A 24,197-nucleotide genomic window follows, 5' to 3' on the forward strand; every position below is an offset into this window, starting at 1 on the left:
AAAATGTGGGGAGAAAAAAATATGCTAAAAACCACATATCACTCTCACCAGTACAACTTGGATGTATAGGAATAAATTGAAAACTAGCTTATTTTGACTTTTTCATTTTCTGTTAATGGCACCACCAATCCTGTCCATCTTCTACTTCCCTTCTGTCCATTGTCTGATCTTAGAGATTGATTTTGCCTCCAGAATGTCTTCCCCCATTTCCTGCATCTAGACTATATTTACTAAGACTCCCAACTGTTTTTTAGGCACTTGTGTACCTTTCTTCTCCCACACTGTCCATTTTGGATAGTGCTGCCAGATTAATTTCAGTAAGACTCCCCCTCCTCCAACTCTATTTAATGATTATTGGTTATCTACCAAAGGAAGTCCATGCTCCTTATTGCCTTAATCTGGAGTTAAAAGCTCTCCACAGTCTGGCCCCCTCCTGCTTCTCTAATCCCATACACACTATACTCTAGTCTAATTAGAGGTTCTTGACCTTTCTCTGTTTGTCCCACCTCAGTGCCTTTGTTCCCTCTTTTCTTTCCACCTGGAACATTCCCCTGACCACATCTCTGCCTGCTGAAAATCGTGCTGAGCTTCCAAGGACTTATCAGTGAAGTCTTCTTAAGTGTAATCTGCTACCCCCTTCAGATGTGAACCTCTCCTTTGTCTAAATCCCAAGAGCACATTGTACCTCCCCTGATATTTCACAGGCTGCATTTACCATTCTCATTTATATATGTTCTCCACTAGTGTTTAAGCCTTGTGAGCCCAGAGGTGTTTTTTTTTTTTTCCTCAGTAGGGCTAGTATACTGTTCAATAAAGGTTTTTTTGTTTTTGTTTTATTTAAACCAGACAATGGCTTTTCCTTTTTAAAAGCTGATCTATCTTTTTATTTACATGAAAATAAAATCAAGAAGATGGGCTTACTGTATGCTTGAACTTCCTTCGGTTTTCTTCTAGGTACTGCTTAGCAGATGAATTCAGACTTCAGGGTAGCCAGACCATCCATACCAAACTCATCATTTTATTAAGGAGGCAATTGGCTCAGAGGGGGAAGTGATTTTTCCAAAGTCATAGAGCTAGCCATTGGAAGAGCTGGGAGAAGAACTCAGTTCTCCTGATTCCTGGTCTGTGGTTATTATTCCCCACCTCAAAGAGCCTTCTGCTCTTGGTCGGATTTATGATGTGAAATATAGGAGGAAAAAGATAGCTTAAATTTTAGCCGAGATTTTCTTTTGGAGAGTTTGATGCCCCTATTTTTGAAGTCTTTCCCAGACTTCTTACAAACCTATGGAAAAAAGAACAGAGATTTGGATTACCGCACTAATTAGTAATTTCCAACACCAGCAAAACTCGTTGTATAAAAGAAATTTTGTGAGCATGGGAGCAGTGCAGGGAGCATAGAGGAATGATGGAACGTAATTACTAAAGCTTATTTCCTGGCATACAACCAGGTATTTAAATTTCTTCTATTATGCAGTGGGAAACTTGAGCTAGTCAACTAAAGAATCAAGTCTGTCATTCCTAACTTCATAAACTCTTTGTCCCTTGTATGGAAAAGGAAAAAGAGGGAGTAGAAGAAAGTCTTGGAGTTACGGATGGTGGTGAGCGCCAAGGAATGTGTCTAAGCTCTGACTGCTTTCCTTACAGCCTTGTTTTATTCTTTGCCGTCTTCTAGTCTCAGAACAGTGTAGCTATTTGACAGGACCTGAGTTCAGCCAAAATGGTTCAAAAATGGCAGCATCTAATAGGCCCCTAAGGTCATCCTAAGATTTGGGCCCTGTGGTTGTTCTGCAGTTAAATAGCTAGGATTGGTATGGGGATTGGAGGAGGACAGTGATAAGGAACATTTCTGGGGAAATAAAAAGGCCTGCTACAGAGATCTATTTGTTATGCAAAAACATTGGTATTTCTAGGATTTGAGTCGGTATTCTGGGACTACTCAGACCACTCCACCTCGAACAGAACATCCCCTCCTTTATTCCAGGCTCTGATTGGTGAGCACTTCCCCTTATCTTCCCACTTCCCAGGCCCCTTACACTCCTCCCCATCCCTTCCTCTCCAACTGTAGCTCTGAGAGCAATTATGAAACCACACTCCTGTCCCTGGTAAGGGTATGCCAGTTGGTTGCCCCTTTACTCTAATCACTGTTTACTCCAATTACCATTTTCTTTTACTTCTCTTTCTAGAAACACTCCTCCCTAGCCACTTCTACACATTCCTTTTCTATATATGTCTATATATGTCTCTATACTCGTCTTCTCCTATTGGAATATAAATTCCGTTAGTGCAGGTACTGTCTTGCTTGTTTGTGTTTTTATGCCCATCTCTTGCTACAGTGTCTGGAATGTAGTAAACATTTAATGAATGCTTTTCATTCATTTGTTCATTCATTAAGTGAATAAAATTCCTATTCATTCAACAATTAAAAAATTTAGGGTTTATTTGGTAGAGGGAGCAGTGGAAGGTTTTTGAGCAATAGGGACATGAGAACCATGCATTGGGAAGATAAATATGGCGGCTGTGTAGGAGAAGAAGGAGGAGAGAGATAGTACTAAAGTAAGGAGACCAGTTAGGAGGCAAATGGTAGTAAGTGCTTAGGGCGGTAACTATGGAAAGATGTAAGGTAGAATAGATAGGGATCCTAGATTATAGTTGACAGGGATGCTGACCATCTAGTTCAATGTACTCATTTTATGGATGAGGGAATTGGGACCTATCAGCATCTAGTGACTGGTCCAGATTCATACAGGTGTCAAGTGGCAGAGCCACTCAGGGACTTGACTCCAAGCCTGGCACTTTACTACACGTAATTAGGGAGAAGTAGATGCCTTGCTTACGTGCACTGGCAACTCAGTAAATATGTCTTGATTGAGAAAAGCTTAACAGCCTATAAAAGAGAATGCAAAAACATCTTTGAGCTATTAGCCTTGATGTCTGGTCCCCAAAAGTCACTTTTTCTATTGCTTGAAACATTTAACCTTTGGGGGATGGGGCAGGAAGAGCCTATTTCATCTTGAGAAAGCCTTCCCCTCATAGTTAGGAGATATTTAGGTTCTTAGATGGTTCCCTTTGGTCCCTATTACGGATGTTTTGACATACAAATTATTAGCCTGACCCTTCTATCCACCTGTTATTCTGTCCCTGGGGCTGGCTGCAGTGTTTAAAACCAAGCACCTGTCTGGCAAACCAGAATCTATCCTCTCTGCTTTGCCTACTTCCATGTAATGGCTAATGGCTTATTTTCCTAGTGTTTCTCCTGCTTGTCTTCCAGGGAAGAATTAGAAGCTGTTGCTGGATATTTGACAGGTCTTTTTTCCTTCCAGGAAAGGACTACTCACCCAAAGAAAGCTTGAAATCCTCTGAATTCCCTCCCAATGGAAGGCCTAGCCAGTTCTAGTTATCTCTTCTGTGTTAGAATAAATAGGGACATAGAACAATGAAGCATCGGAGAATTGGGCAGTGCTAGCTTTTTCCCTAGAGACCCAGGTCACCTTTTTTCCCAATCATGTAGAAGGTCCATGGCCCTGAGGTCACACTCAGGTAATCCCCCTTCCTGGACATACCTTGACGGGCTAGCAAGCCTATGACCGTTAGTCCCCAGATTTTTTCCTTCAGGGAGCTCGTCTTGAATGATCTTTCACTGTGGCTAGGTAAGGCCTTTTCTTGGTGTTTCGGTTCTGTCTCGGTGTAGTTCCCTTTCTCTGGTTCAAAACACAAAATGATCAGGTTTAAAGGGGATGTCGGTGGTCATTGAGTCTGTTAACCTGCCTTCATCAATCTTCCCTTTTCATCATCACTTCCAAGGATAGTAGCACCTTGCATTTATATGGTACTTTAAAGTTTGCAAATTTCTTTTCTGTCTCCTGCTGTAGTATCGTGTCTAAATAGGTATTTAATGAGTGCTTTTGGATGGTGATTTTTTTTTTTAGGCTTTAGAAAAAAAATCGTTACTTATGATTCATATGAATTCATATGAAAACTCCTTCCACTGATGCAGATTAGTCTTATTAACACTTTTAAGCACCTGCCATGTGTTAGAGGGTTGATATCTCCTTTCCCCGCATTCATTGTTGGGGAACACGTTCACATGTGTCAGGGTCTGTCCAGAGTCCTATTTTCTCTGGCTTCCTGAACCAGTGAACAGTTGTTTCCTTGCTGGGTTTTGAGATCCTATTTGGAGCTCATTTGGTTGGATTGAGCTCACTGTTGCATTTAAATGACTGAAGTTATCTTGGTATTTATCATGAACATCGACAAGCCACCTGGTCTCTAGCGTCCTCCTCTTGAAACCGGCTCCTAAACCATCCCAGACAAATGAGAATCCGAACATGTTGGGAGGACAGATAATTCCTAACTTCCTTCGGTCACTCATTCCTGTTTCTGCCAAGCCTACGGAGAAGGACCATTCTTGGGTCTAAGATAAACGCTTTATGTTGTCACTTCCATTGGCTAGTCTTGGTTGGTCTTCATTAAGGCGCCCCAGGGGAAGATAGAGAGGCTTAATGTACATCTCTCTGCTGCTAAAGAATTCCTGTCCTTGACTCCCTAGTCTCTGTTGGTTAAGACAATAAGAGTATTGTAAGATCACAGGTTTGGAGCTGGACGAGACCTTAGAAATGATCTAATACAGCTTCGTTTGGAAGAGGAGGAAGCTGGGGGCCAGAGAAATTAAATAACTTGTCTCAGGTCACACAGGGAGTAAGTGACAGAGCCAGGATTCCAACCCAGGTCTCTTGATTCCAACCCCAGCATTACTTTCAGTGTACTATACTGTCTTCCAGGTGTTCCTGAGATGGCACCAGGAGAGTTAGCAAATTCAGTAAAAATGGACCAGCATTGACTTCCTTATGCTATTGCTATTCTCAATAAAAATCTTTAATTTAAAATTTCAGTAGAAGTAAAATGAGATGATGTTTGTGCAATCTCATTTCAGTGTAGTGAAATTAGGAAGAAGCAGCCTAATATAGCCTGGGAAGCACCCTGGATTTACAAGAGACTCAGGTTTGAATTCTGTTTCTGACATTTACTAGCTGGGTGACCATGGGCAAATCATTGAACCTTTCTGAGCCTCGGCCAGTTAATAACCTACCTCTTAGGGTTATTGTGAGGATAATAACCACAACTGATGGATAGCATTTTAAAGTTCTGGGATTAAATTTAAACTCCTTGGGAAGGCATTTAAAGCTCACGGTCTGGCCCCTTCCTATATTCACAGTGTTGTAGCATGTTACCTCTTTCCATGTCTAAGGTCTAGCCTTAGAGGCCCACACAGAATGCTCCACTCCCATGGCTGTGCCTTCCTACTGGTTGTTGCCTGTACCTGGCTTGCTCTCCTTTCTAACTTCTACCTCTTAGAATCCCTGGCTTCCTTCAAGACTTGCCTCAAGGGCCACCTTTTTCATTAAGGCCTTTCCTGGAGCTCTAAGCTCCCAGTGTCTTCCTCTCTTAAGTTGCTACCTTTGTCTGCTCTGTATTTATCTTGTATGCACTGATTTATGTGCATGTTATTTCTCCTATTAGAATGTAAGCTCTTTGAAAGCAGGGACTTTTTTTTCCCGCCTGGCAGAGGGTAGGCACTTAATAAGAGCTTGCTGACTGGTTAATTTGCAAAGTGATTTACACACATAGATTGTATATGTAGGGGGCAGCTAGGTGAAACAGTGGATAGAGCACTGGCCTTGGATTCAGGAGGACCTGAGTTCAAATTTGGCCTCAGACACATAACGCTTACTAGCTGTGTGATCCTGGGCAAGTCACTTAACCCCATTGCCTAGCCAAAAAAAGAAAGAAAGGATTCAATAACAACAAAAAACATTTAGTAGAAAAAAAAAAGACAAAAAAAAAGAAATAAATAAAAAAGTAGATTGTATATGTAAATACTTTGTAAACCTAAAAGCACTCTATAAATGTCAGCTGTTATTACTACTGTGCTGAAAAATGGGGAATGGAAAAGGAACCTGTTTCCTTGATTATCACCATTCCCACAAAAGTTTAACCAGTGTAAAGCAGTTACTACAAAGAAGAGGCAAAAAGAGGCAGAAATTGCCTGGATCAGCAGACATTTGATCTCTTTGCCATGTGGAGACAGGTGGTTACAAGCACAAGACCACTTTAGAATGAAAACTCATGAAATGCTGCGGAGGATACTCATAAAATCATGAAAAGCAGTATCAGCTAAACCAAGCATTTGGAAAACTTAATGTGAACTGCAACGAAATCACCAAAGATCACTTCGCCTCTTAAGGAGGTGTCCTGGTGTAATGAAAAGCACCAGGAGAGACCCAGGTTCAAATACTGCCTCAAACACTTACTAGCTTGTGACCACAAGCAAGTCATTCAGCTACCCTCAGCCTTGACCTTCTTCATTAATGCATTTGGGAAGAAGGCAACAAATGGATGTAAAATGGAACACGTTTATCAGTGTTTTTATAATGATCTACTTCCATCATCAGTGACACTCCATTTGGGCCCCAACATCTCAGTTCCTCAGGAAATCAAACTAGAACTTAAGAGCTCAAGATGAGTGTTGGACCAGACCAGGTACCCACTGAGGAAATGTGTGGCATCAGCAGACTCTTGAAAGATGGAGATAGTTTTACAAGACATGTCAAGAAAGAAACGATACCAAAATAATGGAGATAATAATGAACAATGTTAGCCCCAAAAAGCAATTTAAAAAATATCGGTTACTGTGGACTCAGATACTTACTTTCTTATCTTTGTAAAGTTTTTATGACAATGATCTGCAAATAGGCAAAGGTATCTTTGAGGAAAACATGAGAAGGGAACAGGAAGGCTTTCTGCAATGTTTTCCTATGGCAGTCTACAGCATTACAATGACAGATGACTGCAAGGTACAGAGAATACAAGAACTGCTAAATCTATGGGATGATGGAAAGAATGCTAGCTTCAGAGTCAGAAGACCTGGGTTTGAGTCCTGCCTTAGGTATTTACTATTTAAGTGACAGTACTTCTCTGGGAATTGGTTTTCTCATCCATGAAATGAGAAGGCTGGATTAAATGAGCTCTTCAGGTTCACTACAGATCTACCATGTTGCAGTCCTTTTAGTAGGAGGGCATGCCTTTATGGAAACAGGCTAGCAGGGCACATATGTGTTCTGTCCTCCCTCTTGGTTTCTGGAGCTTCCCCTGGCCATGAGTTAATGACCCTGCTTGCCATCCTCATCAGTGGCTTTGGGAATGTGTGCCTAGACAGGTTGCATATGCTATGTGGAGAGACTCTGGAAGCTAGTGGGTTGGGGAGAAGCCCCTGGACATCTCACCTGTGATTGTCACAGTGACATAGTGGCTCTGAAAGATGACGTTGGAATTCTGGCTGCTTGCACAGCACTGGTAGATGCCACTGTCCGCTGGCTTGGCCTGAAGTATGGTAAAGACTATGGAGGTGTAATGTTCCCTCAAAGTGTCTTCTTCCCCTACTTCCGCTTCCCTTTTTAGATTTAGCTGCTTCAGGCTGGTCCTAGGAGAGCAGCCTTGTGCCATCTTGTTCTTACACCAAAACACTGTCAGACCCTTGGCCTCTTTTTTCTTATACGACAAGGTGCAGTTTAAACTCAGTTTTTCTCCTTCTTGCAGGAGAACTGGTTCTCTGGAGCTGAAGATGTCCACGCAGCCTAGAACGTGAAGGGAAAGGTTAGCCTTCGGAAGCTGGGCAAAGATGTCACTACTAGTCTTATGCCCCAAAGAGGTCAAAAAAAAAAAGGGGAGGGGGAAGCTCTGTCTCCAGAAAGATTTCTAACCGCTCTTTTTTTTGTAGTTACAAAGCACTGGAAGTGAAGGGGGTACCTATCAGTTGGGGATTGGCTGGACAAATTGTGGTATATAATAAGTGGAATATGACTGTACTGTAAGAAACGATGAAGGGGACTGCTTTAGAAAAACCCAGGAAGACTTGTAAGAACTGGTGAACAGGGAAGTGAGCAGAACCAGGAAAAAAACTGATGCAGTAGTAACATAAGCACAAGCAATTTTGAGAGACTTAAGTACTATCAGTGATCACTGCAGTGACCAGCCATGATTCCAGGTGAAGCATGCTGTCTGCCTCATGACAAAGAGATTATGGACTCAAGAACTGAGCCGTGGGCTTTTCTGCATGGCCAATGTGGGGATTCGTTTACGATGTAGATTTGCTACAAGGTTTTTAGGCCCCCCACCCCCCATGTTCTTTTCAGGGGGAGAAATGGGAGAGAAAGAAAATAAATGCTTATTAATTGGAAAAAAGTAAAATAAGTTTTAAAAAAAATTAAAACTGAGCTGGATTTATTAAAGAACAAAAAATAAGGCTGGGCAAAGCAGAGATCAAGTCTAACCAGAAAGGGATCTCTCTTCTTTCTTATTGTCAGTCATCAATTAAACAGCAAGTATTATTTACTGAGCACCTACTAGGGGTGAGAGGTTTATAAGATAGAGCTTTAAAGGACCTTAGGCTATCTAGTACAACCCTCTTATTTTACAGCTGAAAAAATGAGGCATCTTAATCTGATTACACCTTGTATGTGCGTACTTATGTACATATTGTCTCCTGCGTTAGAATTTGGCTCCTTGCGGGTAGGGGCTATTTTTGCCAATGCGTGGCACAGTGCCTGGCACAACTGTAAGCATTTAATTAGTGCTTATTGATTGATTAATTGCCCAGGTAACAAGTGTATGGGGTAGGATTTGAACCCAGGTCTTCCTGACCCCATGTACAGCACTCTGTCCGCTGTTCCTTATTGTACTAGATGAGCTCTAGGTCCCTTCCAGTGCTAAGATTCTGTCATTCTGAGCTTCTAGCATGCTAAAGTTTCATAATCTATGTTTGTGAGATTCTAAGATTCTATATGTGACTCTAAATTACATGCCTGACCCTATATATGTATTAATCTGTTCTCTTTAGCACTTTGAGGGGAAGGGCACAGGTATAGCCTTCTCTTGTGTCTTCCTCCATAGCACTTGGCACAGTGCTGCTTATCAAATAGTAAAACTGAAAGAATATTGACTGCTTAAAAAAAAGTAGGGCCCACAAATGGAAATGAACATGGGACTCTAGCATGAGTAGGCCTTGTGACCTGGACCAGACCTCCTCTTTCCCCTCACCTCCATTACCAAAGCGAATGGGTGGGGCTGCCAGTCCCCTTTCTCCATATACTCAAATTGCATGTTGTCTTTTTTTCTTCAAGGTTGCATTTGATGCTCGTTTTAATCTGATACCTGGATAAAATGTTGGGAGTTGTGAGAGAATGTAGGCACACAGTATGATTTATTCAAGGCTGTGCTCCCTGCTTTTGCTGCTTCCCCCATTCTCCCTTCTTCCTTCAACAGATGCCCTGTGCTCCAAAAATGAAATGACTGCCCTCGATGGCTCGTAAGTTCCTTATCAATTTGTGATCACTGAGCTAAGTTTGGATAACCTCTCATCAGGGATGTTGTTGGCAAGGGTCATGCCTTGGGTGGGCTAGGTAGTTATTGGGCCTAAAGATCTCCAAGATCCCTTCCAAATTTGTGATTCTGTGAGATTCTCCCAGGGAAGGGCCTGGGAGGATTGAAGGATGATTTCAGGCAGGAAGATAGGAAGTCCTTACAACCAAAACAAGGGCCAAGTTTATGCAGTTGAATTTGGTGGTTATGGCCTCCCTCAAAGTAGACTGTGAATACAACTGTTACTAAGAAGCAGAATCTCAGAGTTAGATGAGACCTCAGAGGCTTTCAACATCCCTGTTAAGTAGTCATCTAGCCATTACTTGAAGACCACTCATGAGGGGGAGCCCATTACCTCATGAAGATAGCCCGTTTCATTTTGTATCATTCTAAAGACTAGGAGGTTTGGTCCAGCATTTTCTGAATTTATCTGATTGCAGCCCACATCTCTCTATCTTTTCCACAAGAAGAACATGACAAATTTTATCAAATGCCTTGCTAAAATCTAAGTAAACTTTGTATGCTATATTTGCAGCATTTCTCTGACCTTCCAATACAGTAAGTCTGTTGAAACACAACAAGAAAACCACGAGGGAAGGCTTCATTCTGACTCTTTGTGATCTTTGCCTCCGTTTCTAGATATTCACCTGCCTTCCCTTTAGTAATACTTCCTACAGTTTTTGTAGACATTGAATATCATTGGGTAAGTTACCTCACCTCTGTGGGTCTATTTCTTTTTCTGTGTTACAAGAGGATTGGAGTATATAGTTTCTGAAATCACCTCCACATCTAACATTCTGTCATTCTGTGATTGACTTTCCATATAACTTTGGGCTGGTCACTTGCATCTTTGGGCTTCAGTTTCTCATTGAGGAAATGAGTGAGTTGTCATCATTGATCTCCAAGGACCCTTCTAGTGTTTTGAGAAATTAAAATAACACCTTACATTTGTGTAGGGCTTTTAAGTTTCCAAAATGCTTTCATGTACATTGGTTCTTCCCAGTACTGAGAGGTGTGGGGGGGTTATTCCTCCCAACCCTTTCCCTGACCCCCATTCTCATTTTACAAATGAGAAAACTGAAGCATAGTCAAGCAAATTGTCTAAGGCAGTGTCTAGATTTGAACTAGACCCCTTAGCTACCAGCTCCAAGACCTTTCATTGTATTACACTGCCAGGTTTAGGGGTCAAGGATAGAGCCTGGGGGTCAGGGATAGGGTCAAGTGGCCTGAGGAAGTAAATGAGTTGGAATTGTTCCAAGATGGACTTTGTCCTTTGAAAAGTGTTAGAATGGCTTGGAATAATTCCTTCCTCCCCATAAAAAGATGTTTAGTGGCTGCCATTTCTCCCCCAGCTAATACCCTGATGTCATTTGTTCTTTAGGGGTCTGGCCTTACCAGCTTTCTTAATCTCCACTGCTATTATCAGGACAGCCATGAGAAAACATCTCAAGCCAGTCGCCATCGGCAGCATCTAGGGCTGAATCCAAAGGCGGGTTCACTTTGATATCCCTGGCTTCTCCTTTCTGAAACAGACAAGCACAGAATGGACAAGGCGTCATGAGGACAGGCATAAGGAGAACTAATGACCACCAGAGGCTTTGTTCCACCCAAGGCTTCAGTTTCAGTGACCCAGAGCACACAATTAGGAAGATTGGTTGGGAAGGGAGAGGTCATCTACTTGGGATGGAAAGGAGTAAATGGAAGAATGAGGGGAGGGGAATGAGAGGTACAGAGTGATGAAGGGGAGAATGGGAAGGAAAGAATAAAAGAATAGAAGCAGGGTCAGAGATCAAGAGCCAGGAGAGAGGATAATGAGGGAGGGAACACTTTGATAATAGTAACTTGATTTTATATGAGCACCTTTAGTGGTATCAGACTATTTGCCTACAACTGCCTTGTGAAGTCAGGCAGCTAGTTGTCTTACCAGAGCTTACCTCACTCTGTGCCACCAGCTGCTTCAAGTAGCCCCAGTGAACTAGTAAGGATTGAAATCAGATTACAGGAACTAGGTGGCACCTTAATGCATACAGTGCTAGGTCTGGAGCCAGTAAGACCTGAGCTCAAATCTGGCCTCAGATACTTACTATCTGTGTGACCCTAGGCAAGTCATTTCATCCAGTTTTCCTCAGTTTCCTCATCTGTAAAATGAGCTGAAAGAAGAAAATGGCAAAACTACTCCAGTATCTTTGCCAAGAAAACCCTAAATAGGGTCACCAAGAGTCAGACATGACAGAAACATTCAACAACAAAAGAGGTTAAAGTGATTAGTGGTTGGTGACAAAATAAAGGCTGCACCAGTTCAAATTTTTCTCCAGAGGGAGGGTTTAAATATGAGGTGAATGACGTTGTAGAGTCAAGTTATGGTTTCTTGAAAGTTTGGAGAGAATGTGGGAGGCTGAAAAATAGAGAGGAAGGCCCCCATGGAGAGGGAGAAATCTGTGAAAGTAGAGAAAGAGAGGATGAATATGGAGAGGACTGGAGGTTTACAGCAGCAAAGGAAGGCCATTGCCTCCATTTTGCCTAGAATGGAAGTATGAACCCAGACAGCTCCTATTTGTCAAACTCTTGCATTCCTATTTGCAGAGTGTGGGGTGCAGTGGAAAGAACATTTAACTAGGAGACAAATCCTGGTCTCAAGTCCTGTTACTTAGAATCACAGAATAGCAGAGTTGGAAAAGATGTCAGATGCCATCTCCTCCAACCCATTCATGGACCTACTCCACAACATTCCAAGTGATTATCCACTTAAAAACCTCTAGAGAGGAAGAAGCCCAGTACCTCCTAAGGCAGTGCATTCCACTATTGGACAGCTTCAACTTTTGCAATTAATCCTAAATCTGCTTCCATTTTATTTATGTCTGTGGCACCTACTTTTCCCTTGGGGGGCCAAGAAGACTATATCTAGTCCCTTCTCTATATGACAGCTCTTCAGATGATTTAAAAAAAATCCATCATGTCACTTTTTAAGTCTTTTCTAGACGATACATCGTCATTTCTTTCAATTGACCTTCAAGATAGAGTAATGGAGGTCCTTCACCACCTTGGTCACCTTCTTCTGGATGTCTCCTGTCATCAGTGTCCTTCCCTTGCCTGAGCACAATACTTGATCAGGGCAGGACTCTGATTTCCCTAGTCCTGGATTGTTTCTATCTTGCTGTAGCTTAGGAGAGAATTAGCTGTGTTGGCTGCGGGGTCACACTGGAGATTCTTATCAACTTTTCAGTCCACCGAAACCCCCACATCTTGTTCCCACAAACTTGTCATCCAGTCATGCCCACCCTGTCTTTTCTTGTAAAGTTGATTTTTTTTAAAAAAACAAATTGTAGAACTTCAGGTCATAGTGGAGTAACTTAAATTCCTGTTTGGGAAGAGTTGCTAAATCAAGGGAATGCTATAAATATAATTTGCCTGCATATCCCAGTCAGGATTTGGTCTGATGTATTTTCTAGCTCTGTTTGGAGTAGTTTTGTCAGGGTGGGGGTGAGGGAGGGGAAAGGGAAGGAGCTGGCTGTATTTCTTCCTGCTATTCCACCATTTTGCTTCTGACCCCTGGCATGACTTATTTTAGCTGAAGCCGTTCTGGTTCTTTGTGATCACTGCTTCCATTTCTGGATGTTGATTGACTAACCATCTTTCTCTTTCATCTAAATTCTCTTTTATTTTCAGTTCCCAGTTCTCTCCTTCCCTCTTCCTTTCCTCTATCCATTGAGAAGGCAAGAAGAGCAAAACCCATAACAAATTGTCCCTTTAGTCTGGGGTGCTGTGCTGTGCTCCTGGAATTAGAGTCAAACAACTAGATGTTGGCTTCCGGTATCCTTTTCCTTGTGCAGTGCACAGCAAAGGCCAACACTCACAACTGCTCTTCTCCACTGTAGATCTGTGCCCCAGAACTGTCTGGAACCATCAGCATTGGGTGCCAAGGCAGCCAGGTGACACTTGTTCTCATACCCAGCTCTTGTGGGATCCCCTGGGATCTCTTTCTAACCTAGTCCTTCCTGCCTTCCAATCTCTTTTTTTCTGCCTTGGTGCCTCTTGCCCTGGCACCCGGTCCTGATCCTCTCTGTGTCCATGGGTACTAGCAATGCTCCTGCCCTCCTGGGCAGCCCTTGTCCCCAGCAGCCATACATTCCTCTCTGTCTCCCTCAGCTCCCCTGGGCAGGAAAAATAAACTCATTGGGATTTTCTCTTGGTTTTTTTCTGATCAGAATTCAGGTTGCTGCATTTTCTAGATCTTTGTTGAAGAGGTATGATGGACAAACCAGAATCTAATGCTTCCTCTCCCTCCGCCATCTTGACTCCAACCACCAACTGTCTCGTCAATGTGTTCTAGAACTTTTCCAGGAATTGGAGTCAACTTTGCTGGCCTAGAGTTTGCTAATTCCATTCTCTTAGCTTTTTTTGAAAATCGAGACATTCCCTTTCTTCAATCCTCTGGCCTTTCCTGTTTTCTGTTTCCAGTTTCTGTTTCCTGTTTTCTGTGATCTTTTAAGTATTGGTGACGGTGGCTCAACAGTCGCATTAACCAGTTTCTTCATGCCTACCCTACCTTTTCTTGTAAAGTCAATTTTTTTTTAAAAACAAATTGTAGAACTTTAGGTCATGTGTGTATGTAGCTCATCTGGTCAGGTGATTTGAATTCATCAGAGGCTAGGGGTATTCTTACTCTGCCCTGTGACACGGTGGAATGAGCATTGGCAGTAAAGTCAGAGAACCTGAGTTCAGATCCAACCGATGATGCTTCCTGAGCTTATTTTCTTATTTGTGATATGAGGAGGTTGGACTATGTGACCACTAATGTTCATGCAGTTTTAAATCTATGGTCTTTATTGCTGATGCTTTATTGTTTCATTTTGTTCTGTTCTTTCCAGTCCAAAGATCATTCTCCTTGGCAGATAATTCAAAAACAAGATGAAAATTGAACAGCTCTGTCTTCTCTGGGTTGTCATTCATCATCTAATCTGTTTTGTGAGCAGTAGCCCTGTCCTTTCTTTGATCCTCATTTCCCCCCCCTGCAGCTAAAACAAACCAAAAACTCCCTTGGCTGACCTTAGCCTTCTGTTCCCCTTAGTGACATTCTGAGCTTTAATACTGCTGACATCTTTAAATTAACAGGATCAGAATTCAAAGAGATATCAGTGGATTTAGAAGATCATCTAAGCTAGCAAGATGAAAAATAGGTAGAAGTCAGCATGATATAGTAGAAAGACAGCTGGATTTGGAGTCGTAGGACTGGTGTTGGAATCCTGGCTTTTCCATTTATCCGTCCAGAGTGACCTTGAGCAAAAGGCATTGAACTTCTCTGGACCTCAGGAACAAGTGTCACCTGGCTGCCTTGGCACCCAATGCTGATGGTTCCGGACAGTTCTGGGGCACAGATCTACACAGATCTGTACAATGCCAGGTTAGACCAGTTGACCCTTAAGGTCCCTTCTAGTTCTAAATCTGTGATCCTTTGAACTCGTTATCACTTGCATGTTTGCAAATATGGATAGAGACCAATACAAAGTGGGGGAAAAATATGGAAGACCTAAGGATTTCAGTGTGAAATGTCTGCCCCCAAAAGCTCATGCAAATGTGAGGCTGGAGTCATAGAAATATGGTATCCAGAACATGAGTGGAAATAATTTCAAAGCACTCTGTACTGGTTGAGACCGTATTTGGAGTAAATGGTTTAGCAGAGACAGGCTATCATGCCCATCCTTCTTTTCTTTTTTTTTTTTTTGGTGAGGCAAGCAGGGATAGATGACTTGCCCAGGGTCACACCTAGTTAAGTGTCAAGTGTCTGAGGCAAGATTTGAACTCAGGTCCTCCTGACTTCAAGGCTGAAGTTCTATGCACTGTGCCACCTAGCTGCCCCCTTTCAGTTTTCTTACATTTCCCCCATCCCATATACTCTTTGATTGCATCCGCCTCTCTGCTGTTCCTCAAACAAGGCATTCCATTTCTAGACTCCAGGCATTTTCACTGGCTGTCCTTCATGTAGGGAACCCTCTCTCCTCCTCATCTTCATTTCCTGGCTTCTCTGACTTCCTTCAAGTCTCAGCTAAAACAATACCTTCTATAGGAAGCCTTTCCTGAACCCCCTTAATTCTAGTGCCTTCCCCTCTGTTGATTCTATCCAGTTTATCTTATATATAGTTTATTTGTTTGTATATTGTTTTCCCCATGAGCATTTGAGCTCCTAGAAAGCAGGGACTGTATCCCCAGACTATGCCTGGTACATAGTAGGTGCTTAATAAATGTTTATGGACTGACTGATTGATTACAGTCCCTTCAATTTAGTAAGCATTTATTAAGTGCCTACTAGGTGTCAAGAACCATGCTAGATGCTACCAGATATAAAGACAAAAACTGAAGCAGTCCCTGATCTCAAGGGCCTTGGGTTCTGTCAGGAAAGACAATGAGTCTGTATTGATGGATGTGCAGAATAAATACAAAATAAAGATATAGTCATTAGGGAGGAGGGCACTAGTAGCTGGTAGGGGGTGGAGGGAGGTGCAGGGGCAATTGGGAAAACTATATATATATATATATATATATATATATATATATATATAAGATATAAATAGAGATTGATACTGAGCTGCATCTTGATAGGAGTGGGGAAGTCTGTCAGGCAAAGGAGAAGGGGTAGCTCATTCTAGGCCAAGGAAAAGACCCCAGTAGCAAGTAGGCCAGTATGGTTTTCCAACCATATGTAGAGAGTGCACGGAGTGAAGTCATATATAAAAAGAAAGGTAGGAAAGGTCCTGATTGTAAACATCTTTAAATGCCAAACAGAGGAGCTTATATTGACCCTGTAGTTTATTGAAGAGGGGAGTGACAGGGTCATGTCTTTGCTAAAAAAAAAATCACTTTGGCAGCTGTTTGAATAATAGATGGGGAGAGACTTGAGACTTGAAGACCAGTGAAGACCAGTTGAAATAATCTAGGCAAGAGGTAAACTTCTCTCATAATTAGAAAACTTCAGAAATGAAACAGGTTGTCTTGGAAGGTGGTAGTAAAGTTACCTGTCATTTGAGTAAGTTAAGCAGAGATTGTCAGTAATGCTTTAGAAGGGATTCTTTAGTCTTTACATGTAATTGGAAAAAATAAAATATTATAAAAATACTACTACAAATTACTATTAAAAAAAGAAGAGATTCTTTAATGGAGTGGGAAGTTTGATGAGATGACCCCTCAAGGGTCTTTCCAAGTTTGATTTCGTGATTTTTTTTTTTATATGAGGCCCATCTCCAGACAGTTCAGCATTCTGACCACAAGAGGGTACTGCTTTCTACAGTCTAGTAAGAGTTGGTGCCACTAGAAATTCTATCATCCTGAAGGCTGTGTCTCTGCCCAACTCTAGAGTGGTTCAGTTTCAACCTGGTGGTAGGTTGGAAGTTCTTCTGAATATCTCTGCCAGTGATGCTAGGGGGGAATCCTGCTTCAGGTGTTAGCAAAGCCCCATGCTCTCCCACCTGTCTTGTTGGGTCTACCTTTGTAACATCAACACATACATCTCCTCCTCAAAAAAAGAACATTGCCTCAGAACAGCAGAAATAAACTTGGGGTAAAGTAGTTGTCCTCATATTGTCTAATTTGAGAAGACCCCAGGAAAGACCCGACCTCCGGGGGCTGAGGTTCAGACTGAGTGAAGTGCAAAGACCTCCAGGCCAACTCTGCAGAATCAATAAACAGCAAGCCCTGGGGGCAGCTGGGTTGAGAGGCAGTCTCAGCCTTAGAAACTTTCATTTTGCAGACAGTGTGGGGGTCTGATGGCTGAGTAGGAAAAGATTGAAGGATGTTTCACTCTGAAGGGACACCAAGCACAGCTGTGCTAACCCAAAACAGACAGGGCTTTGGCTGCAGGGAGAAGGAGCTAGCACACTGAGTGAGTGCAGTCGTGAGGGGCAAGGACCCCATGGGCATTTGCAGAAGAGCAGAGTCCCTGGTTTTGGTGCCAGGGCAGAGGGGACAGCTGTAGTTTGCAGCCTTGTAAGGGACCACAGGGAACACGATCAGCGTGGCTGGGGGCCCTAGCTGTGGCTTAGGAGTGGGGAGGAGAACCCAGTTTGGGACCCAAGATAGACCTCAGAAAATAACAGTAAGAAGGACTGAGGCTTGGGGCATTATTCCCCATACCTCTGGACTACAACTTGATTAAATTAATAGATGCTAAAAACAAAATAAAACAAACAAAAATAAAAATGAATAGGCAAAGGAGAAAGAACCCAGCCATAGTTAGTTACTATGAGGATAGAGAACTGGGTTCATGTTAAAAGGAAGATAATGGAGCTACAAAAACCACTCCTTTTTCAATGAGAAATGTCAAATGGTTCCAAGCACAAAAAGAGTTCTTGGAAGAACTTAAAAAGGACTGCAAAAATCAAGTTAAGAAAGATCAAGAAAAAATTAGGGAAAAAAAAGAGCAATCCAAGAAAGTGAACCAACGAATCAAAAACTTAAGGAAGAAAATAATTCCTTGAAAACTAGAATTGGGCAAGGGGGAGCTAATGATGTTCTAAGACACCAAGAAATCGTAAAACAAAATCAAAGGAATGAAAAAAATTGAAGAGAAAGTGAAACATCGCATCAGAAAAACCACTGATCTGGAGAACAGATCGAGGAGAAATAATGTAAGAATACTTGGATTGCCCAGAAATTACGATGAAAAAAAATAATCTTGATACAATATTACAAGAAATTATCAAGGAATATTGCCCTGAAGTTCTAGAACAAAAAAGCAAAGTAGAAATAGAAAAAATCCACCAATCACTACCTGAAAGAGATCCCAGGAGGAAAACTTACAGGAATTTCATAGCCCAGTTTCAAACCTCCCAGATTAAGAAAAAAATATTGGAATCAACAAGAAAAAAACAATTTAAATATTATGGAGCTACGATAAGGATTACACAAGACCTAGCAGCTACTATGTTGAAGGACCATAGGTCATGGAATACTATATTCCATAGAGCAAAAGAGCTAGGATTATGACCAAGGGTAATTTACCCAGCAGCGTTAAGTATAATCCTGAATGGGAAGAAGGGGAAAAAAAAGGACATTTAGTGAGCCGAAAGACATTCAGGTTTTTGTGACAGTAGCCCCAGAACTGAAGGGAAAATTCAACATATAACATTCAGGAGAAATATAAGGTAAACATTACAGATCAATTATAAAGGACTCAATAAGGTCAAATTGTTTACTCTGTATATGTGAAAATATTAGCAGGACTCTTATGATCATCATTATTTGGGTAATTTGGAAGAAAGGCTTGGGCTGAGCCTGAGTATGATGGGGTGATTCTAAAAAAATAAAACTGTAGGGAGAGAGAAAAAGGACTAATTATCTCACACAAATGAAGCATAAAAGGAAAAGCTGATACAGAAGAAGCTAGCAGCGGGGAGGGCGAGTAGTGCTGGAACTTCACTCTTATTGGCAGTGGGTTAAAGAGGGAACATCGTATATACCTAGAAGGATATAAAAGTCTTATAAATTCACAAAGAAATAAGAGGGCAAGGGGATAGTGTGGGGAAATAGGATAAGGGAAAGACTCTTAGAGGACTGGCTAGGTTAAGGAATAGGAGGGCAAGGTAGCAGGTAGAAGTAAAGCAGAGGAGTGAGGTGGATAGGGTAGAAGCAGTAAGAAGGATAGTGAGGAAAACTAGAAAGGAGGAAAATATATAAGTAATTGTAGCTTAGAATGCGAATGGGACAAATTTACCCATAAAATGGAAATGGATGGCAGATTAAAAATTTGAATTCAACGATATGTTGCTTTCAGGAAACATAAAAATAAGAGATACATACAAAGATAAGAAAAAGGGCAGGAATAGAATTTAGTATGTAAAAAAAAAAAGCAAGGATAGTAGTCATGATCTCAGACACAGTTAAAGTTAAAATAAGTTTAATCAAAAGTGAAAAACAGAAACTACAGTGAGTCAGCAATATTATTCAGTATTTTTTTAGACCATTTAAAATACCTGAGTGTACACCTGCCAAAACAAATACAGGAACTATATGAACATAAAAATAAAACACTTTTTATACAAATAAACCTAGATCAGAATAATTGAAGTAATATTTATCATTCAAGGGTAGGTAAAGCCAGTATAATTTTTTAAATGACAATTTACGTAACTAGTCTATTTATTCAATGTCATCTCAATAACATTACTAAAAATTATTTTACTAAGTTAGAAAAAATAACGAAGTTTATTTGGGAAAACAAAAGGTCAGGAACTTAAAAAAAAACAAGGAAAAAAATGTAAAGGAAATAGATTAAGCAGTATCAGACCTTAAACTATATTACAAGGTGAGAACGTTGTTGAAATGTAAAAAGGATAATTTCAAGTATTTTAAATTAAAGTTTTCTTGTATAAATAAAACATGTAGCCAAGAACAGAAGGAATGCAGAAAATTGGCAGGGGGGAAGCTTTCATGGACAATATCTCAGATAGAATGTGATTTAGGTTGGAATATTGCTGTGGTGTAGGAAATGATGGGCTGGTTGATTTAGAAAAACATGGAAAGACTTCAGAGACAGATGATGAGAGGAAATAAGCGTGGTATGGTCTTACATATATGTGGATGAGTGTGTATGTGTATGTTTATTAATATATGTCCATGTGTAGTTTTAGCCTTTGCATGGGGAAGAAAGAGGGAAAAGTAAAAAGTGCACAGCAGAAAACAAAGAAAAGCAACAAGGAAGCAAAGAAAAGCTGGGCAACTTTGAAAACAATGTGTATTATTTATTATATAGGTTTTCTTGAATTATAAATTTCTTGTTTTATATTGAATCCTCTCTTATTGGTCTGCTGTGTACATAGCAGTGTTTTTCTCCCCTTTTCTCATTTTGTATTTAAGTTTAAAATAAGAAAAATTATCAAAATAAAAGTGAAAACAATACCTAAGCACCAGTCAACAGACCCGTGTGTTTCAAGTGGTCAGTACAACCTTTTGAAGTTATAAAGCAATCAAACCACTAGCTGTGGATGATGCAGAGCCATATTTTTCAGATTTTTGGATTTTCCCAGTGCTTTCAGAGTATCCAATTCAGGAGATTTAGGAAAAATACTCTTTCTCCTACCACTTCTTCCCCAGATATATACTGCCTGAAATGTTCAAGCATCAAAAAGTTCTTTCTCTCACAGTCAACAGACCCACCTGGATCACCATCATGGACCCAGAGATGTGAAGTGCCTTAAGTATTGGCAGAGTCTACCTAGACCAGTGAGTCTGTCTCCCTCTCTGGCAGTGGTGGAGGTGACAGTGAGGATGGAGGCAGTTGTAGAAGAGCATGACAGTTGTCCCCTAAAGTTTAGAGGATCGTGCCCCAAATCTGTCCTGATACCTTCCCCATCAAGTAGCCCTCCTACATCATTCGTCCTGCCTGATCATTCAAATTATAGCAAAAACAGATTTAGGTTAGACCTAAGAAAGTCTGCTGAGAGCCGTTCTGTCAGAAATAGGAGTGCCTCCTATGTATTAAATAGAATGTCCTGATAGGTTTATGGAGGGAAGCCGTTTGCAGTACAGAAGGCTTCATGGAAGAGGTGGCATGTGACTTGGATCTTAAAGGAAGGAAGGGATGGCAAGGGATGGGGATGGGGGGTGGGAGTCCATTCCAGGCACAGTGAAAAGTACAGGGGAAGATTTGAAGGTAGGAGAGGGCAAGTCTGGGGAATATAGGAAGGCAAGCACCATGAAATAAAAGCTTGGAAGGTAGATTGAATCCAGATTAAGGAGGGAAAGCCTTGAATGGCAGACTAAGAAGTGTGCTCTTTATTTAATGAGCCATGGGATGCCACTGTAGGTGGCTGTCCTTGCATTATTTGCTCTCCTCTCTGCCCTTGTCTCCTGCCTGCCCATCGCAAACCCAGCACACTGTTACCTCTTTACCTTAGATCCAGAGCTGTGCTTCTTCGCTGTCAGGTTGGGGGGCTCTGGCAACTAGAACACTCAATTTGAACATACTCCCACCCTTCCTCCACTGCCACTTCCTTTATTTCTGTCACGTGTTTGAATCTGTGTTAGCGAGTACATGCTGACTTCAAAACCACAGAGGATGCCTTTGGCTATTAAGGGTCATGTTACTTCTTTCCTCTGCTTTCACCCCTTTTTTCTCCACTAAGTATTTCCACTCCTCCTCCACTTCTTCCTTTTACTTTTCCTCCTCCTCCTCCTCCTCCTCTTCTTCCTTTCTTTAGCCTAGGAATAGATACTGTCCTATGTGGTACAATTATAGACTGTTAAGGAGTGGGAGGAGGCTTAGAGGTCATCTAATGAATGCTTTTATTTTATAGGTGAGGAAACTGAGACTCAGAGAGGGGACAGTTAGGATTCCAGTAAGTGGGAGAGCCAACACCTGAACCCAGGCCATTTGACTACAAATTTGGGGCTCTTTCACTTATGTCTTTGTAGTTTCAGGGGGCTAAAATACTTTGTCACCTGTTCCTTGATGATTGACATTCCTTAAAGAAGATATAAAACCTTTCCTCCCTCAAGAAGATAAGGCACAAAGCACAAATACCCATGGGAGAGGTAACATACTTAAATTCACTTTAAGCCTTAGGTGCCTAACACAGATCCTTTCCTATGAGTAAGTTTCAACAAGGTTGGGGTGGGATAGAATGAAAAGATCAAAGAGCATTATAGGCCTGAAGTTGCAGGACACTAGGGGAAGATACAGAAAAGGGAGAGTGGGGAGCATGATAGGTTTGCCTCATGATTTTTTGACTGCTGGTCATGGAGGAGGTCGTTTGGTCCAATGGAGAATGGATGGTCTATTGAATTTGGACTTCCCTGGGTTAGTTCTGGGGGAACATGATAGGTGTTATTTCAAGTTTTTGAAGGATTGTTGTGTGAAAGGAGTCAATTTGTTCTCCTGGACTCCAGAAGGCAAAAACTAGGAGATGAAATTAGACTTGATGTCAGGAAAAACTTCCTAAGAATTGGAGTTATCCCAAAGTGGAATGGGCTGTCTCAGGAGGCAGTGGGGCACCCTCCCCTCAGTGGAGGTCCATAAAAAAAAGGTTTGATGACTACTTGTCAGGTATGTTGTGGATAGGAAATGGGGTGGACACATGGGCACTGAAGTCTCTTCCAGCTCTGAGGTTTTGGGCAGGTTGGGCTGGATAACCACCTGTCTGGTATCTTACAGGGATTCTTCTTAAGGTAGGAGTTGGACCCGATGGCCTTTGAAATTCTGGGAAGTCATCCCTCCCCCAACAACCATGAGGACAATCCAGTGTCTCCTGTGTCCCTCCTGGCACCACGCACAGTGCCAGGTGCGGGACACTCAATACATACTTGCTGAATTGAATTTAGGAAATAGAGAGTTTGAGGGAGATATGAGACATTGCATAAAGTTTGAGGGAACAAAATATCTAGCATTTTTAATATTTGCAAAATGCTTTACAAATATGTCATATTTTTATTCTCACAACAACTCTGGGAGAGAGGTGCTATTATTATACTTACTTTACAGATGGGGAAACTGAGGCAGACAGAGTTTAAAGTGACCTGCTCAGGGTCTAAGGTTATATTTGAAATCAAGTCTTCCTGGCTCCAGGCCCAGTGCTTTATCCATTTTGCTACCTGGCTGCCTTGGTTCTCTGGTAGAAAGATTTTATAGATCGTATGAGACTATTAAACTCATTTATTTATTCTATTAGTGCTTTTCATTTGGAGGACTTAATGGTACTTTAACGGTCATCTCTACAACTTAGGGATTGAGGCAGAGGTTGAGGGTTGTGCAGCTCATCCTGGAGCTGTATGTTCTCAGATCAGTTGCCTTCTTCGTCATCCCCTGGATACCACCCCCAGCACGCCCACCGCGCCTGTGTGCCTGGGTTTTCCCCGTCACTACCCTGAGCTAGGCTCTTACCTCAAGCCCGGCTTGGCTTTTGAAGGCTCTGCCTCCACACTTCTGCCTCTAGGTTTCCCTGGTTTCTTTCAAGTTTCAGCTTAAATCCCAGCTCACGAAAGAAGCCTTTCCCGGTGCCCCTTGCTGCTAACACCTTCCCTTTCAGACTACCTTCGATACACTCTATTTATCTCCTGTGGACCTTGTCTTTCACATGTTGTCTCTTCCAGTGAAATGTGAGCTTCTTGAGGGCAGGGACAGGTTATTTTTTTCTTCCCCTTTTTTTGTATCCCTAGTGCTTAGCACAGTGCCTGGAACATAGTAAGCACTGAATAAATGCTTTTTGATTGCTGGATTGAATGGACCTCCCTGCTTTCATTCAGTGTCTCCGGTGCAAATTTATACATTGTTGCCAACTTAGATTCTTAGTCAAGTCAATTACTAAATAGTTATTAAACACCTACTATGTATCAAGGACTGTGCTAATGCTGAGGATACAAAGAAAGGCAGAAGACAATTCTTGCCCTCAAGGAGCTCACACTGTAATGGGAGAAGACACATGAAAAGAAGTTAAAAGGCACTGAGAGAGGTGGAGGGAGGATGGGGAGAAAGAGGCTACTTTTTGCTATGTGGGAAATGACAATGTGGCTGCCTGCCTTGGGCAGCCTCCTTAGATGGAGGATCCAGGAAGAGCCCTGTATGTCCATCCCCATATTCTGCAATCAGGAGAGGGAGGGGTCTAGGGACAGGGAATTCTGAGGAGGTTTGAATTTCAGAGCTGATTTCATCTTGGGATCATGAAGTCCAGGAAAGCAGCTGGGTGGGAAATAGTCAGGTGAACTCTGGGTGCCCTCCTTAAATGGTGGTATAGTTCTTAACCCTTCCACACCTAACAGATTAACCTTCCCAGGACTGTGTAAAGACTATTCAGGGCCTC

The 24,197-nt window shown here is 41.8% G+C and overlaps 1 protein-coding gene across 1 annotated transcript; it reads right to left on the reverse strand.

Annotated features, from left to right (window-relative positions):
- Nucleotides 1–854: 854 nt before the first annotated feature.
- On the reverse strand, nt 855–21,402 carry CD160 (CD160 molecule). The gene is made up of 5 exons (XM_021003638.2): nt 21,295–21,402; nt 10,810–10,937; nt 7,281–7,631; nt 3,561–3,698; nt 855–1,282 (listed from the first exon to the last, which is right to left on the reverse strand). Exons 2-5 carry the CDS (start codon nt 10,883–10,885, stop codon nt 1,275–1,277), a joined length of 573 nt encoding a protein of 190 aa, XP_020859297.1. The 5' UTR covers nt 10,886–10,937; nt 21,295–21,402; the 3' UTR covers nt 855–1,274.
- Nucleotides 21,403–24,197: the final 2,795 nt, after the last annotated feature.

Source organism: Phascolarctos cinereus, unplaced genomic scaffold (genome assembly GCF_003287225.1).
Source record: "Phascolarctos cinereus isolate Bilbo 61053 unplaced genomic scaffold, phaCin_HiC Scaffold_5;HRSCAF=322, whole genome shotgun sequence".
Classification (NCBI taxonomy): domain Eukaryota; kingdom Metazoa; phylum Chordata; class Mammalia; order Diprotodontia; family Phascolarctidae; genus Phascolarctos; species Phascolarctos cinereus.

What these genes read in the sequence shown, in the direction of transcription:
- CD160 (XM_021003638.2), bottom strand. Translation starts at nt 10,885, where the DNA reads ATGCTGCCGATGGCGACTGGCTTGAGATGTTTTCTCATGGCTGTCCTG. An exon ending in AGTGGAGATTAAGAAAGCTG is followed by an intron (nt 7,632 to 10,809) that starts GTAAGGCCAGAC and finishes TTCACGTTCTAG; the next exon opens with GCTGCGTGGACATCTTCAGC. An exon ending in TGTCACTGTGACAATCACAG is followed by an intron (nt 3,699 to 7,280) that starts GTGAGATGTCCA and finishes GTTTTGAACCAG; the next exon opens with AGAAAGGGAACTACACCGAG.